The 17,365-nt window shown below is 33.0% G+C and overlaps 1 protein-coding gene across 3 annotated transcripts in view; it reads right to left on the reverse strand.

The window, feature by feature from the left end:
• LOC143234974 (nuclear pore complex protein Nup50-like) overlaps positions 1 to 17,365 on the reverse strand; it is a 59,785-nt gene that overhangs the window by 13,263 nt on the left and 29,157 nt on the right. For all 3 annotated transcript variants that reach the window (XM_076472673.1, XM_076472672.1, XM_076472674.1), the window contains one exon: positions 492 to 1,040. In XM_076472673.1, coding sequence (XP_076328788.1) covers positions 492 to 687 — 196 coding nt within the window. In that variant the 5' untranslated portion in view covers positions 688 to 1,040. The remainder of the gene's footprint in view (positions 1 to 491; positions 1,041 to 17,365) is intronic.

The following is a 17,365-nucleotide window of genomic DNA, read 5'->3' on the forward strand; positions in this document are numbered from 1 at the left end:
GTTTATTGTATATTTATTGTTACTTTTTGAGATATAGTGTTTATACTTACATTTAAGCCTTTCTCTATAGCAGTTTCACTTAACAATGTTATTTATTAAGTATGCATGTGGAAAGTTTTATTGTACATTCCATTATATTTTTTGTCTTTTTACATTTGTGCCTTCTAAGCTTCTGATTGAAAATGAAAACTCACTCAATGCTAATGTTGATTTTTGAAGATAAGATATTATGAACTTTTTCGAGATATTAAGGCTGATGATGTAATTTACAGAAATTCTGCAATGTCTGTATTAAAGATTTTTTGTATTACCAATGTTTTAATACTTATTATAAAACTTCATAGTTTTCTCTCCAATAGTTTTGGAAGTGTCACCAGAGAAAAACAGCTATCCTCTTTACATAATACAAATTTGTTACTGTCTATATGTCAATATATTAGACCATAAACAAAAACTTTAAATACAAAGTTAAAATATTCTTACAAACATACTTTCTTTTTTGGTAGCCTTAGATCCAGAGTTAAAAGTATGTTTTATTCCACGTTCATCGACTGTGTATTTAGATGGAAACTGTAAATCAGATAATATGTTCTCTTGTACACTTGGTGTTTCTGTTTGAAGGTTTTGAACAAAATATTTCTTCTCTATTTTGATGATATACTTTTCATAATCCCCAAATGCTGGCATAAAATTACAGTAAGGGCTTTTTTCAAGGCAATCATTAATCCATTCCAAAAAAGATTCATTCAGAGTTTTCAAAAGTTTGTAATACTGAACATTCTGAGGAAGTTGTTTATTTTCTCCCACATAATGTTTTGAGTCCAGCAGCAATTTTGAAGTTCTTGAAGAAGAAGAAATTGTATTACCATCTTTGGAACACCCCTCTTCTATGGATGAAGGTTTTTTGAAAGATCTGTATCATTAGTTAACCTGACTGATGAATTTGTATGAGAAGGAAACCTAATTGTAACAGTAATTGAAGGCATTAATTCAACACTGTGACCATCAAACCTGGAAAATGAGTTTGCAGAACGAATGGCCTGAAAAAAATTAAATGTTAGGTCTTAATGTATTAATATTAACATGAATAATTCTTAAAGTAAACAAAATACAATATATGTATAAAATACTAATCAGATTAAGTTGTTAATACAGTGCAAAAACCTTTCCATAACTTCTAAGAAAGATTTACAACTGTAAAGGATTAAGTTCAAAATGGCTAAATAAAAGCATGTTAAAACAAAAACTGCTTATAATAGTGTACTGGCTAACAACAAAATAAAACTAAATTTAAAAAATGCATACATTGCAATATTACAGAAGACAAAAAGTAATAAGTTAGATGCTTATATATCTGTAGCATACAAATGCATACTATGATTTCTACTCCCTTAAATAACACATATTTTTTTCACAATTTTTGTATACTTAAAGAGTCTGTAATTTCAATACAGAATATCAGTCATGAAAGTAGCTAAGTTTCTCTTGTCATAGTTATGTACTGAATTGAGTCATTCATTTAGGTTGTATTCTCGAGGTATCACATAACTCATTAGTAGAAAAAGAGCATTGTCTATTTGCACATCAGTATAATTTATTTTACTGAAAAACAAGTTTGCAAATTACAGACAAAGTGCAATGGTATGGACAACAGAGACAAGGATGATAATAGCTATCAAAGAGCAGTAAGTGGTGTAGTCATAAAGGAAGCATTCAAGCCAATCAGAAAAACAAAATATTTATGAGTCTGTCCTTTCTGAATAATGCAAAATGATGACATTACTGGTAGTTTTCAAAAAAGTATCAAAACACACACAAAATGATAAGGATTGCCTATTTTGATGTTTTGTAAATTAGCACAAAACATCTTGACAATTCCATTGTATCAGCATGGTGATTTTTACCTAGATTGTTGAGATATGTGGAGTTTTATGTTTTGACCTGCAACTGTTTTTCTTCATAAAATATCTATTTACCACAAGATGGACAGAATTATAAAGGAGGGAGGAGGATGCAAAATTAGATAATGGAACTGTACCTTATTGCTCACTGGTAGAAACAAGGATGGGGCTGAAAGCAGACTTATCTACCCATTTCTCAATGGAGAGTAACAGTGCATGCAAGTGGTTGGAGAAAAACTCTGCAGATAAAATGAAAGACAGATATCTGTTTGCATATCTGATGCAGCAATGGGACAAAGTGCATAAGCATAACTGTTTTGAAAGAGGCATCACCATCTTTCTTGTCTAAGAATATGAGATTTTGTTACTGGTATTAATCCTATTAGCATGGGAGGAAGAAGAGTCTTGAACAGAGTGTTATTCAACATGGTACTCTGAATTTATATCAATCAGAGATTCTTCAGTTTACCCTACATTGATGATTTTGTAACAGTTTATGTGAATAGCAAAAACGCCAGATAAAATGCACAGTGATGCTGAAAAACTTTAGATATACACTTAAGAGATCATAGCAGATATGTAGATGCAATATGCAAATAGTAAAATGGAAGTACTTTCATTCTTCACATAAACATCACCTTGCACTTGTCAGAGTGACTTTGTTAATTTACAGACATATTTCTTGTAAAAGCACTCTATCAAAAGATTTTATTGTTTGTGTAGAACAGACTTCTACAATTTACTAAAAGCTTGCCATATTTTTAAAGATACACAGTAAATTATAGTCAAGAATATTTTTCCGATATGGGACTATCCCATTGAGCCAAACAAGTGTACGTTTGTAGTTCCTACTGACACTCAGTGCTTTAGAAAGATATGTTAAACCAACCAAAATATTTTAATACATCAGTTAATCACCATCATTCTTACACAGTGTTAAGCTCCAGAACTTTCTAATATCTTGTGTAATAACAAAACTTCCAGAAGGAGCACAAACACTTTCTCTAGTAATGTACACTTTATATATTTATATACAGGGTGGCCCGTAAGTCTCTACCCATCCATATGTTAAAGGACATTGTGTCTAAACAACGTTATAATACTAATGATGAGTTGAAGGCAGCTGTTACAGCAGCATTTGGAACAATAACCCCTGCTATGTTGGGGAAAATGTCTCACAGAAAATGGTGTCGCATAATATTATGCAGCAAGAATGAGGAACAGCATACAGATACTCTGAATACATAAGATATATGGATGGGTAGGGACTTACAGGCCACCCTGTATATATACACATATACATATACATACATATGGAAAAAAGGGTATGGAAACAGAAAGATATATTAGATTATCATATTCAGCACAATTTATTTCTGCTAAAAAAATGAAGACTAGAAAAAATCATTTTGATACAAGTTAATTTTTATATTACATTGTAAAATGTTTATGATCACAAGAATAATATTAGCAATTCTTTTGTTAATCATAACTTAACAATACTGCATACTGGCATCATACAGCCAACACATCCAACCTATCTGTCAAGGATAAGCTATAAAAATAGCTCAGCCAATTATTACCAACTATTTGTCCTTAAATAATAAAATGTTTGTATGTAAATGTCTTGAATTATTCAATTCAGTAATCATAAAAAGAATTCATACAAGCACTGAAGAAAATTTTACAAAGGTCAAATAATATTCTACCAACAGAACTCTAAACTAATTGAAAAATAAAAGAAACAAATTGACTCAGTAAACTCTAATAGGAAATTTAGCTTTAATATTTATATATTATATATGCAAAATATGCACGTGTGTGTATGTGTATATAAGGCACACGTCTATCTGTCTGTTTGCTGTCAGCTGTTGAGAAGAATTGGCTGAACCAATTTGATAAAGGAATTTAGATCCATTCAAATATCAAGTTTAAATGGATAAGTAGTAGAAGAAACAGTATGTGCCACAAAGGAGGATTCAACAATGAAAGGGAGTTGGTAACAAAATATATGAAGTGAATGCCAAAATGGATGTGACATTTTAATACCTTGATTAGCTCAGGTATCTTTACACCAGAAGAAGATATCTATTATAGCTCTAAGTACTGGAAGGGTGGACCCACATCCCTGTTTATAGCATTACATTTTAATCTCACACTTCTGGGTACTTTTGCTGATTACCAATATTTTAAAACAATTTGTGTAGGCACATTATTCAAAAAAAATCCTAATTTCATCTTTTATTTGAATAGTTTGGAAAATGTTTTAGTTAAATGTGATTATTTAATAAATTATCTTTAAAAGCAATTGAACAATATTATATGTTGTATCCATTGCAAATACACTAATGAGTAAACTCACATGCAATCTTCAATCAGTAGTACTTTCTAACATAACACGAAAAGATTAGTATCACCAGTGGTTTTTAAAAATGTATAGTTTTTTTCACTGATGTATGTTTTTATATAAATTTACAAGTATTTTTTTTTATTGTATTAAAAGTAAAAATGTATACATTTACTGGTATCATTATTACCTACTCTAGTAAACGTTTTTTTTTGTAGATCCCGTAAATAGTATGACTGTAATATTATGGATAAATCATATTTCATGAGAACAATATTCAGTTCTCATACTACAATGCAACCATTTCTTCCATCATTAACCACAGTCAATCTGATGGCCAAGATTATACACTAGTGCTCAAAATTGTGGTTCTGTTGTGACAAGCTTCTGTAAAAGATGGCATGGTTAGCCTTACATCAAATTTAACAAAATATCTACAGATCCCACAATCTATGTACAGAAATTTCCATAACTATGTTAAAACATACCAAATAAATACAGTTTTATTGAATGGCATTAGAGGACTTCATTGAAAGAAGTTAAATCAGCTTGTTCATCCACCTTTTCACATAAACAGCTACTGATTTTGAGTTGAGTGTGGTACCTTGTGAACTTTTCATTTGCCAAACTTTGTCATCAACTTGAAGTTATAATTTTCTTGTACTGAACATGTATTTTTGACAGGTAATTACTTCTTCTCACATACATAGCTATTCTCATTCAGTGGAATCCTCTACATACAAAAAAGAAAAAAGTTTTTACTCATGCCACAGATCCTTCATGGGACTGACTGATTACAATGCATTTCTCATGCAAATAATCATCATGTGTCAAACCTTCATCAATGAGACTCTTAACATACTCTCATGATGAATGTGGCTCCCTCTATTCAATTCTGTCACTTTGAGTTTTGTCAGAAGATGGAAGCACTGGTTTATGGTTGGAAAGAAAGATGAGAAAAGTGAGTAAAAAGAAAACTATAACTTCCAAAATGATACTTCCCTCTTCTAACAAGATTAGCTAGAATCCCACACTGATTAGGTGGTGAGACTAGTGTGAGGGAAAGTACTTCCTGAAAGCATCTGAATGATACCCCTAAAATGAGAGTCAGATCCAAAGATTTTCTGAGGTGAACTGCACCACTTCTGAACCAGGTATAACGTCTTACCTATCCATGAAATGTGTAGCAGCTGAGGACAGAAAAAGAGAGAAGCACATCCAAGTGGGATAGAACTGTGGCATGATAGTGATCCTAACCATGGAAATATATATGTAACTTAATCCCATAAAGTATAAAAGTGGTTAAATCAATGGATATACCCCCTAGATGCAGAGTGGCTAGGGTGTGACGGGCCGTACTCAGCAAATCAACTACACTCAAAACTCATGTCACTGGGAACTGCCAACAGGATCATACTGTCTTCACTTCAAGTACAAGAGACCAGGGAAGTCTAAAAACACTGACTCTTAAGCATGTTGTGTGTTAGCTTTGATCTACTGATCTGAGGATCAGAAACTTGGTATCTAAAGGATGTATACATAATATAAATCTCCCTTAACAGCAAAACTGACGAGAACCATTCAATAAGCAATAATATCCTCAGAATAAGATACAATGAGGGACTGAAAAAAAGGACAGAACTGGAACAATGCACCTTATCTTGACTGTGACCCATAACATGGAGAAACACAAACAACCACAAATGTATGTGAAGATTTATGTTGAATGGCTTCACTTTAAATCCAAAATCCACTCATGGTGAGAACACAGTGGAAAGTCCAGAGGAATGTCATTGTCTGATACAGTGCAATGGGTGACCTTGAAAAGGTTTTGAAAAAGCAGACTATAACAAGTTATTCAATATAAGGAAAGGCACTGATGAACAGCTATATCTTTCTTTACTCATACAGTCTGCGGGTGGTGTGGTCTGAAACGAGCAAGCTTATGAAGCAATTATATCAAAAGGTTATTCAACTATGAGAGATATTGTACTGCAAAACCATGGAAGATAAAGCATGAGTGAGGCATTTCTGGATATTTTAAATGCTTTAGATAATCGTATGTAATAAGGAGAAGTGTGATACAGTGAAGAATAGCTACAAAAGTATATGAGAAATGATTATATAACAACAACTCAACAGAAACATGTTAAGAAAACTTTCCACTGCATATTTATACTGTAACGAGCCAACACTATTAAGACCATTTAAAGGGTTATGAAAGCTATGAATGCTGCATTAACTAAGTGAAACCAGAAAGAATCTCAGACAGTTTGAAGATGCTGCAAGTATAGGCTAAAGCTAGGGATGACTGATGATTTTCAAGCTTAAAACTGCCTGAAAAGGAAGCAAACCAATTAAGTATTGGAACTACTTGCAGGTAGTTGTGCATGCTATTTGAGAGATCATGAGGATACTAAGGCAAAGTTGAATAAAGCTTCATGTAACAGCCAAAAAGTCAGCTCTCCTGCAACATAGAAGTTGCTTCTAGACTCCACAAAGCTTTCTACTGGAGAAAAAAAGTTGCCTCTAGACTCCATGCAAATTCTCTGCACTACTTCAGCATGACTATTGTCGTAATAAGACAATTGTTTCTCACTTGAACTCTTTGTAAGTATTCTGATACCTTTATTACTAAAAATTGGTTATCATATTAAGTACTATGGAGTTAAACTACTTAGTAAAATTGTTAATGGAAGCAAACAATTTCAACCTATTTGAGAAAATATATGTTGAATGTAATCATTGAGTATATGGAAAAGTTAATGAAAGAAGTATTCTTGAAATCTTCAGTCAAACTTCTTTGCTCTAACTGTAAAGCCTCAAGTTAGTGCCTGTGTGCTCCATCTGACCACTGTATCCTCACAAAATAAATGTGTAACAGGAAGTATTAATTGAAGCTCCAACTACCAAGTTGAACCACCACTCAGCCTGCCTGATGTTACACGAGTCAAAATGGCTGTACAGTGGGGACCTCAAGTTGAAGAATACTTGGTCAAGCACCACTTGCCACAGAGTGCAATCCATATGATGAGTAAATGAAGTATAAATATAAACTTAGCTCGTCAAAGTCTCAATGAAGCCTGAAGAATATCTATGGATATGACAAAAACCCAATAAAAAAGAAACCATGACATGGTATAAATAATGGGAGATGAATGTATTAGGTGTAGTTTTTATGCTTGACTGTAGGGATTCTTCAAATGGTCAATGAAGACAAGATGTGAGAGAAAAGTTGAGGTGTTGAATCTGATGAGAAGACACCTGGAACAAATTCCATGTAGAAGAAAATAAGGAGAGAATCAAACATAATTGATGAGGGTAGAAGGGGAAAGATCCTGAACAGAAAAAGACTGAAAAAGTGTAAAGAGTCAGGTAGGATAGGAGACTGAATTCTCCATTTTGATTAACCATCCCATCCAAGCAGCAACTAAGAGATGACTTCAGCTATGAATGTGCTATTTATTCATATAATGTTGGAAACATAACCCCAGAGCATGAAGATGGTAAGAAAAGCTTTGACCAACCAACAGAAAACACAAGGGGTGGAAACAAGTCTAAAAGATAGGGCTCAAAATTAATAAACCACCCTGTGATGGATGCAATGAAAATACGGATGAAACTGTGGTGATATAGAGATGTGGAGATGAACATTGATGATATCCATCTTGGCTAACCATAAGTCTAAAGAAACACCACTGTTGGTTGAGAAATGACTCAATGGTAAAATAGGATAATTGTACGATGTGACTGAGGGGGACAAATTGATGGCAGGCCTTCAGTCCCTGTTTTTTTTTTTGAACAACAAAGATTCTGGAATAAAAATCTAATGAAGGATGTAAAACAAGTTCTACTGACTGCTGAGATAGTAATTACTGAACTGCCTCTGACAGATGCTGGCTAGCCATGGCATCTCGAGGTGGAGGAAAGGAAATAAGTATAGGAGACACAAAAGGTGGGGGAAAGGCAGGATCATGGGTCCTTCTGATAAAACTAGAAGAGCCATGTGATCTTTATCAAGATGATGCCAGGGATGAAGTAAATCAGCAATCTGAGCTTCCACTAGACAAAACCCCATCAATACTGCTGACATCATTGAGAAAAATTACAAGACAAGACACTCTGAGAAGAATAGACATGTAATGGTTGGGAAGGGGAGGAATTGGAAATGGTAACTGATGCCATATTGGGACCTGAGTGATAAAAACAGGCAACAAAGTTGAAAAGAGTAAACAGACTATTGTTGTAATGATGCAACTTGTGATTTCAAAGACTCAGAAATCGTGTCAAAGATGTAATGCTGCAGAAATGGGGCAATATGTAGATCAGATGCAAGCTGAGGTTGCATCACAACCTTGGATATCCCAACAACAGAGAAGCCATGCATGTAAAGCCAGAGCTGAATACGACAAACAAGCCAAAGTGGAGGAGAGAAAGAAGAGGATATCTATAGAAAAACCCTCAGAATTTATTTGGAGAGCCTCAGAGAGGAGATGGATGGTAGAAAGATACTATGAAAAGAACTATTACAGTAAGATGAAGGCAGGAAAATTAGGCATGGGTCTGACCGACAGGAAATATGGGGCCTGAACCCAAAACAGGCAAAAATGGAACCAAATGACTGGTGGTCCAGAAAAGAACAGTCTGTACGATGATAAGCAAGAGCAAACTGATTTAAAGGCAAGGCATGCTAATCCAATCATTTAATTCTGAGGTAAACCGATCAGTATGTACCCAACTATCAAAAAAGGGGGAACTAAATAGCAATGAGAATATGGGTCATGTATTAAAGAAGGATGCAGTTCATTGGAAATAGAGGAAAGGAATAAAATGTTACATACCCGAGAAATAAAACCTAAAAACCTGTATTAGGCTTATTTGATTCACCAGGTGGGACATAGGAAGGAATGGCAAAATCAGGACATGAAAATATTTAAGCTAACAGGTTCAACTTCTTTGAGATGAAGAGAGGCAAGGTCTGGATACAGAGGTTGACCCATGTAATATTCAATCACTGGTGAAAAAATGCAGATAAATCCTCTACCAGGTTGTCTGCACTCGACTCCTGAGCAATAACATTAGTCACTGGTATGACCTCTAAAGTGGTAACATGAACTTCAGAATTTTTAATGTGGAGGAGTCAGCCAATAATTGAAAACTAAATAACAATATTGCTGTAAAAAAGTAAGATTAAAGTTAAGAAATGGTCTTAATAGAAACTAAAAGTTAAATAAATGAAGATCACTTCATAACTATACTAAAGAGGAATGTGACACTTTAAACAAACAAAAAGGTCTATGGCTGCAATTGTTTTATTTTAAAATTAACTGTACATGTTGCTGTCATTGAATTGTTCAGTAATGCTTTTTCTTGTATGGTGAATTATCTATACCTATTCATTTACTTCATGTAATTAACATTTGAAGTACACAACTACCAAACGAGAAGTGACAGTTTGTTAGATGTGTACAGAGGGAGCAATATGCATCACCAGTATGTTACACTCCTATTGGTGGTGAAGTGATGCATGATGATTCACATGAGAGACATGTTGGAATAATTCAATTTCAAGAGGAGGTATCAAAAGACTTGTGGCATGTGGAGAGAAAAATTATGCATATAGAGGACAGCACTGGATGAGAGTAGCTATCTTGTGAGAAGAGAGAAGTACCATATTGGAATTGGTTGTTATATACAATGACATAAAACAGTAATTTAAATGAACCTAATACTTGAGTGAATTAAATGAAAGAAAACCAATAAAAAATTTGTGCTGCAAATTAAACAATTCTTTTTCAACAGAGGTGAAGGGTAGCTGGTGATAATGCACAATTTTGGAAAGAAATATTGACTTGTGTATAATACTCATGCAACTCTTATAGAATGAGTTAAACCTTTTTTCTTGCAAAACTACCTATTTCTTACATTGGCTTTAACTCCTGATGATGGTGGTGAGGAGCTACTGAAATACATACAAATCTTTTAACATTGGCAAATAAAATTTTCATTGAATATTTTAAATGTTTTGTTTTTATTTTAAAATTAATTGTACAAGCTGCTGTCATTGAATTGTTCAGCATTGCTTTTTCTAGCATGGTGAATTATCTACATTTATTTCATATAACTAATGTTTGATGTACATACTCATGAAATGAGCCATAGTGCAATAAACAGTTAAGAGTTTTAAGTTTGGCAATAAAAGTGCACAGTAAAATTGAAAATGTTTTCTTGTTGTATTTAAATCTTTTATTAGCCAAAATGTGTGTACCAGGTCCATATACATGCATGGCAAACATTTATAAAATTACCTTATTTCAAAATCAACAAGTTAGGTGTAACTAAAAAAGTAGTTTTAAAAGCATCTGAAGACTGAAGATTGTTTGTTTGTTTGTACTTAAGGAGTACAAACTGTACTCATTGTACTATACAATGAGCTGTCTGTGCTCTGCCCACTATGGGTATCAAAACCAGGTTTTAGCAGTGCGAGTCCACAGACATGCTGCCGTGCCACTGGGGGGTGAAGACTGAAAAATTAACTTCACTTCCAATCTAGCAATATCAAGGAATAACTGGAAAAGGAAGAGTTAGTAGGTGATGTTTTTTTTTTGTGTATATAGATACATACACTATACATACATACAGCGTGGTTTCATTTCACATCCCATGCGTGTGCACACAAACATTTGAAGCGTTTCACTTCAAATTTTCTCTAAATGGTTTATGCTATTTTGTAATGTACATTTTTTATGTCACATCTTGTACATTTTAATTTTTTCTATATTTGTAATTGTGTTTATTTACAAAAAAACAAAAGATTTAATATGTAAGAAACATGTGTTTAAATGGTTGTGTTGAATTTTATATTTACTGTGCAAATTTATTTTACCATTGAGGTTATTTTGTAAATTTTTTCTACTTATTTTATTCAGTGATTCTCAATCTCATCACAATCAGTACTTAATGTATCCCCTTTCTTTCATATGTTAACCTAAAATACATTCTCCACCTTTTTTAACACCATCCCAATCTATGTTAATTGCAGTGTATCTTCCTTTTTAAAGGATTTTGCTTTTATAATTTCTCATTTAAAACAGCTAATATGTATCAGATATTTTCATATTTTGTATCTTTAGGGGATTTATTTGCATGTTGTTTCTTTTTTGTTGTATGTTTAGCTAGTTGTATGTTAAACAGATTTTTTATGGATGCTAGGTCTATGTAAGGGTGATCACATCATCTTGTCATGAAATTGTACGATTTCAAAATAACTTTTTTTTAAAAATTGCTATTAATGTCAGATGGAGACCAAGTCTAAGAAAAGGGAGAAGAAGGTTGTAGTATACAAATATTACACATCTCACTTCAATATTTTATGTTCTAAATTTGGAAAAAATTAAATTTGTTTAAGTTTGTGTGCAAATTCAGCTTGATATGTTATTTTTTAAGTTTTCAAGGAATGGATCTAACATTTCATGGGATAGTTTTATTTTGTCAGTTGTGTATTCAGAAAGCATATACAAGTTTAACCTCTGCAATATATCACAGGTATTCTCATAGCATGATGCAACATTTGTTTCTTCACCTTTTGAGTAAGGATCATGGAAAGCACATGAAATAAGTTACTTTGATTAAAAGTACAGTCAAAAAATTAGGAAAAAAAATCATGTGGGAAAAAGTTCAAGGTTATTTTTTAACATTTATAAATAGAGATACTTTGTGGTATGCAGGCATGCAATGAATTTTCTACCTGTTTCAATGTAGGAATCTTCAAAATTTTGATGTTATTTTCTACTAGATAATATAAGCTCCACCTGCAGGAATTTTATTGCAGCACCATACATTGTGCTAGCATGTCTATGACAGCAATTTCTTTCCTTTCCTTAGTAGATGATATCTAGAGATTATGATCTTAACCACAGTCCATGAGAATGGCCAGCCATGTGGTTGTCACAAGTCATTTTAGGTAAATTCAACATTTTCCATTAAGTATGAAGCTTTGAATTTGTACAGTTCTACATGGTTTTGAAATGGGTTGGTTGATTACTAAACCATTCTAAGAGGTAACAACTGTTGCTTGATTCATACATTCATACAGCCCAGTGTCGATGCAAATGCACACTATTATTATGCTTTTATATGATAATGTTTCATAATTTACATTATGTATTCATTATTTTCTCATGTTATGTATTATAATTTATTCCAGATGAGTCTCCTATTTATTTCAAATAACTGTAAATTTGAACTTAAAAATTAATTAAATGACAATATGTATTAAATTTAAGATATTTGCCAACAAGATTAATAATACATGCAATTTTCTTTCTTAACACAAATATATTTTTTAATATACACACACAACAATTTATAAAAATTGTCATTTCAAATAATTATTAAAAATATTGGTTTATATATAAGAATTTTATAAACAAACTATACTAAGTCTTCTATCTGATCTAGAACTGATTATTTCATTGATGGTCCAGGTCTACAACAACCAAATTTATTCTGTGCTGATATTATTATGTACTGGATGAGATAGCTAGCTTGGTTGCCTCACACTGCTTATAAGCTGGCTTTTTTTACTAATGAAGAAATTTAATGTCCTTGTAAAAATGCATATGTCTGAAATTAATTCACTGAAGTTAAATGATTTGTAACGTTCAAAATCTATAATGTTACTGGTCAAATTCTATATTTTCAGATTAATAACTGTTCATCACAATTATAGCTTCTGAAGCTTATTGTCCACTGAATATAGTGACCAAACAATATAAAACTGATGAAACTTTGTAGAATGGATGGCAACTGCCTGTTGTGGAGACAAGTGTAGAGGATGACGTTTCGAAAGTCTTCTGCCTTTCGTCTTCAGATCAGTGTGTGTGTAACGTGTTGTTGGTCTTTAATAGTGTCCTGGTGGATTGTGGACGAGTGTGTTATGATTGGTAGAATTATTACTGTTTCTGATTGGAGGAGAGATTTCCTGTAGATTCATCCAATGGTAGCCACAAGTAGCCACCTTTAATCCAGAATCTCTGTTTAGTGAATGTTTAATAGTGTAAGTCATAATACAAGTCCTCATTTCTATCACAGATGATGCTTCTGAAAAGCCTCAAATGCACTTAGAATCAGGAAATATTACATTACAATTATAACAACTAGAAACAAGTATAAGACAGGAATTATGGTGGATTATTCTGGAGAGGTTTCACAAGACAAGCCATTCATTACAGAACTCCCAAATAAATGTTAGTACAGCTTCTCACCTGTTAAAATGTCTCAAGACATTTATGCTGGAATTACAAGATTCATTTCCCAAAATATACAGAAAAAGGATGCCAGTCATAAAGTTCAAAGATCAAGAAAAAGGAAGAGAAGTATATGATGGGTTGAAGAGATGTTGAGAAGAGTGATTTTTCAACCAATATAAAGTTCAGAATTTCTTAAAATTAAGTGACAAATTAAGTCACCAGTTTATCCTCAACTGTTTGTGACAAATTCATTGAAATCATACCAAATGTACCAACTGCTATTAAGAAACACTATTATTTTACCTTAGTTTTTAGACATAATATAATAGTTCCAGTATTGAAATTTAGCCCCAGCCCCTGACTGTTCTGTGGGTAATTGTTTTGCAATTCTTTCATGGGAAATTTTCAAAATTTCCCAAGATTATTCAAATACTGAAGTACTTACTTTTTTTCTTTTAATTATTTTTTTACCAATGAATTGGTAGTGTTTATGGCATACTAATTTAGTGAGAAAAATCAGTTGACTTTCTTTGTTATACATGCCCATGTTTACAAAGTTGACAATATTACTGTACCAAAAAAACACAAAAAAACTACCCATGAAAAATAATTTTGGAAAATACTTTTGTTTCTATAAACTCTAAACTATATATCAAAGGAGAAAAAAAGAACTAAATAATGAAGCAAAATGCCCATACAGTGTGTTATGTGTCTACATATGTATAAATATATTAGCATTTTTGGCAGTAAAAGAATGTGAACTATTGAACTTTATATCCAAACTCTGGCAGGCTAACAATAGAACCTAGCTCATCTCTCACCTGATCCATTTAAATATTTTAAACTTATATTTTACACATGTAATAAAATAATTACAAAACTTCTCTAAATAAGACACGTGAAATGCTAGAACATTGCATTTATACTTTAAAAACTGAAACCTGGTTAAATGTAAACAACTTTGATGACAATTTCTTTGAAATACAGGTTCTTAGAGATAAAGTATTAGACTGTCCAGAAATATACATCAGAATTCTCATGATGACATTTAGAAGCTGAATATTGAGTAACTTATCATTGGTTGGTTAGTTTAATCCAACATTTGTTGCTTACAAGGTGTCTTAATTGCTTGCTGTTTCAACTCTACTCAGAGTAAGTTTTGCAACCCCCAAGGGCACATGGGCAAGAAAGACTTTTGTCTGATTTTCCTCTACGACTTCAAACTTGGACAAAAACCTACTGAAACTAAACATCAACCAGCCATTCAGCCATGGATCTGTTACTGAATGCACAATTTAGCATTGGTTCCAAAGATTTTGACATGGAAATGAAAGTCTTGAAGATCACGAAAGTCATGGAAAAAAACCACACTTAGATAAAAACACATTAAGGGAAGCAGTTGAGACAGACCCTCGCACAACAGTATGTGAACTTGCACAAAAACTAGGCACAAGCAAATTGAGCATTGCCAACCACCTGAGTGCAACTGGAAAGATGAAAAAGTTGAATAAGTGAGTTCCGCATGAGCTGACTGAAGGTTAACAAAATCGGTGTTGAGACCTTTCAAGGATGACACTCCAAAAATTGAATGAATTGGAAATCAAGTTTCTTCCTCATCCACCTTATTCCCCAGATCTTTCCTCTATAGATTCACATTTCTTCAAGCACTTTGACAACTTTTTAAACAACATGTAAATTTTCAGGGAGTTCATTAAGCATAGAAACTCTGATTTCTATAGCAGGTGATAAACAGCATTGTAATGTTGGCAAAAGTGTGTTGAAGCAAATGGTGCTTACTTTGATTAAAGCATCTTTTATAACTTTTCCAAACTTCACAGTTCAAAAATGACATTTATTTCTGGACAACCTATTAGTAGAAAGAGGGGTGAAAATGGCCTTGCATGTAAAATGTGAATTATATCTATTACAACATTGAGGATATCAAAGCTAACAGCAATGAGGTTGAATCTGTTTAAGTTTTCTGTTAGTGGTTATAATGGGAGAAGGCTTTAAGTTACAAATTTTTTTCAAACCACTAGAGATAACTGATGAAATTAATGATAAACTGTGCAATAAGATAAAAAAAATTCAACAAGATTATAATTATTGGAGATTTTAATTTTACACATGTAGACTGGGAACTGTTAGGGTCAAATTGTAAGGGAGTTAGGTTTTTAGAAACTGTTCAGGATGATTTTCTTCAACACTTCGTTAAAAAACTTACTAAAAACAATGCCACTTAAGATTTGTTATTAACTTCTGATACAAAAATGCTTAACAGGGTTGAAACAAGGAAACACCTAGGTCCAAGTGGTCATTTCCAAAGTAGATTTGATATTTTGCTGTGTACAGAGGTAAGCAATAACAAGAATTTCATTTCAAATTAATAACAAAATTTGAAGCAATGAGACAAGAATCATCTGCTATAAATGGGTAATTGAATTAAATCAAAAGTGAATCTTTTTTTTAAAAATAAGTTCTTAAATATTCAAGACATGCAAATTTATTCTTAAAAAAAAGGCTACAAGTAAAATCTAGGTTGGCTCACAAAGAATTTAGAGCGATGAAATTAAAGAAATGCATGATAAAGTTAAGAATTTTAAATTGACTGTATGGACACCTGCAGAATATATTACATTGGCAGACAAGGTGAAAAATCATATCAAAGCTACAACTAGGGAAATACAAGTTTGTATACTCTGGGGGAGGACAAGTAGTGAGAATATGTAAAAATTCTGGCCAGGTATCAGTTATCTTCTGCTGAAATAGCTTTTACCTTTCTAACATAATGAGTGACTTTTGGAATGAGCTGTCTTCAGAGGAAGTAGACACAGTTAATGTAAAAGAGTTTAACCCTTAAACAGTGGGAATGTTGTAGGCCATCAACTGATGATGGCCACTGTTTAAGAGAAGACTTAATAAACATATAAGTGATAAAGGCTGGACTTTAGTAAATCATTTTTAGAAATTAAGAAAATGTTACACTGGAAATGTATTTCTATCAATACTTCTGTTAAGGTTTCCTTCCTTTGCCCATCTAAGCATTGGTGTGATTCTTCTTCTCTTGCTTCAGCTTTTTACTCTCCACAACATCTATCTCATGACATTCCCCCATACATCAATGCACCCTCTATCCCAGAAATGTACATAAGCACCTTATTCACACAATATTATGAATTTTTCAAGACTGACTCAATCCACAGTCTCTAAAACTGGCTCTCAGTGGGGAGGAAAGGTGGGAGAGTGGGAAAGAAGTTAAGTATTACTGGAAATACATTTTTGATTTAGGAAAATGTTACTCTCATGATAAGGTGAAGGGCTAGTAATGGCAGTAGAAGATTATCACTTTAATGGGAGAACTCCACTAAAATCAGAACACACATACTTTTCACCTGGAACCTAATTCATGCTCTATGGGTTGAATTTGATCCATCACCACTATTGTCTAGACCAAACCAGACAGCCAAAGTTCTGCAGTTCAGAGTTGGAATTATACAGCCATAACCCCTAAATCCCACATTGGTGGCTAGCACATATGGACTACATATATATATAAATGGATCCCGATCTGTAGCTAGAAAGTGGCATATTACGAGCATTTGGAATCATGGTGAAAAAGTAAGCAACATTAAAATAAACAAATCTGTATACCATACTCAACCTGAGAAAACACAGCTCACCTGGTCTGCAATTATGAAAATTCATCCTCACTCCTAAACCACATGAGAAAGATAAATTGCACTTTTCCCCATAATTACAGGGAGGACATGGAAGAAACCGTGCTCAACCAAGAACCAAGGATGGGACCAGAATTACAAGAAGACAATGAACCAATACTGATCAAAAATAAGGCCCACAGGTACTGA

The sequence above is a fragment of the Tachypleus tridentatus genome, chromosome 12 (genome assembly GCF_004210375.1).
Source record: "Tachypleus tridentatus isolate NWPU-2018 chromosome 12, ASM421037v1, whole genome shotgun sequence".
Lineage (NCBI taxonomy): Eukaryota > Metazoa > Arthropoda > Merostomata > Xiphosura > Limulidae > Tachypleus > Tachypleus tridentatus.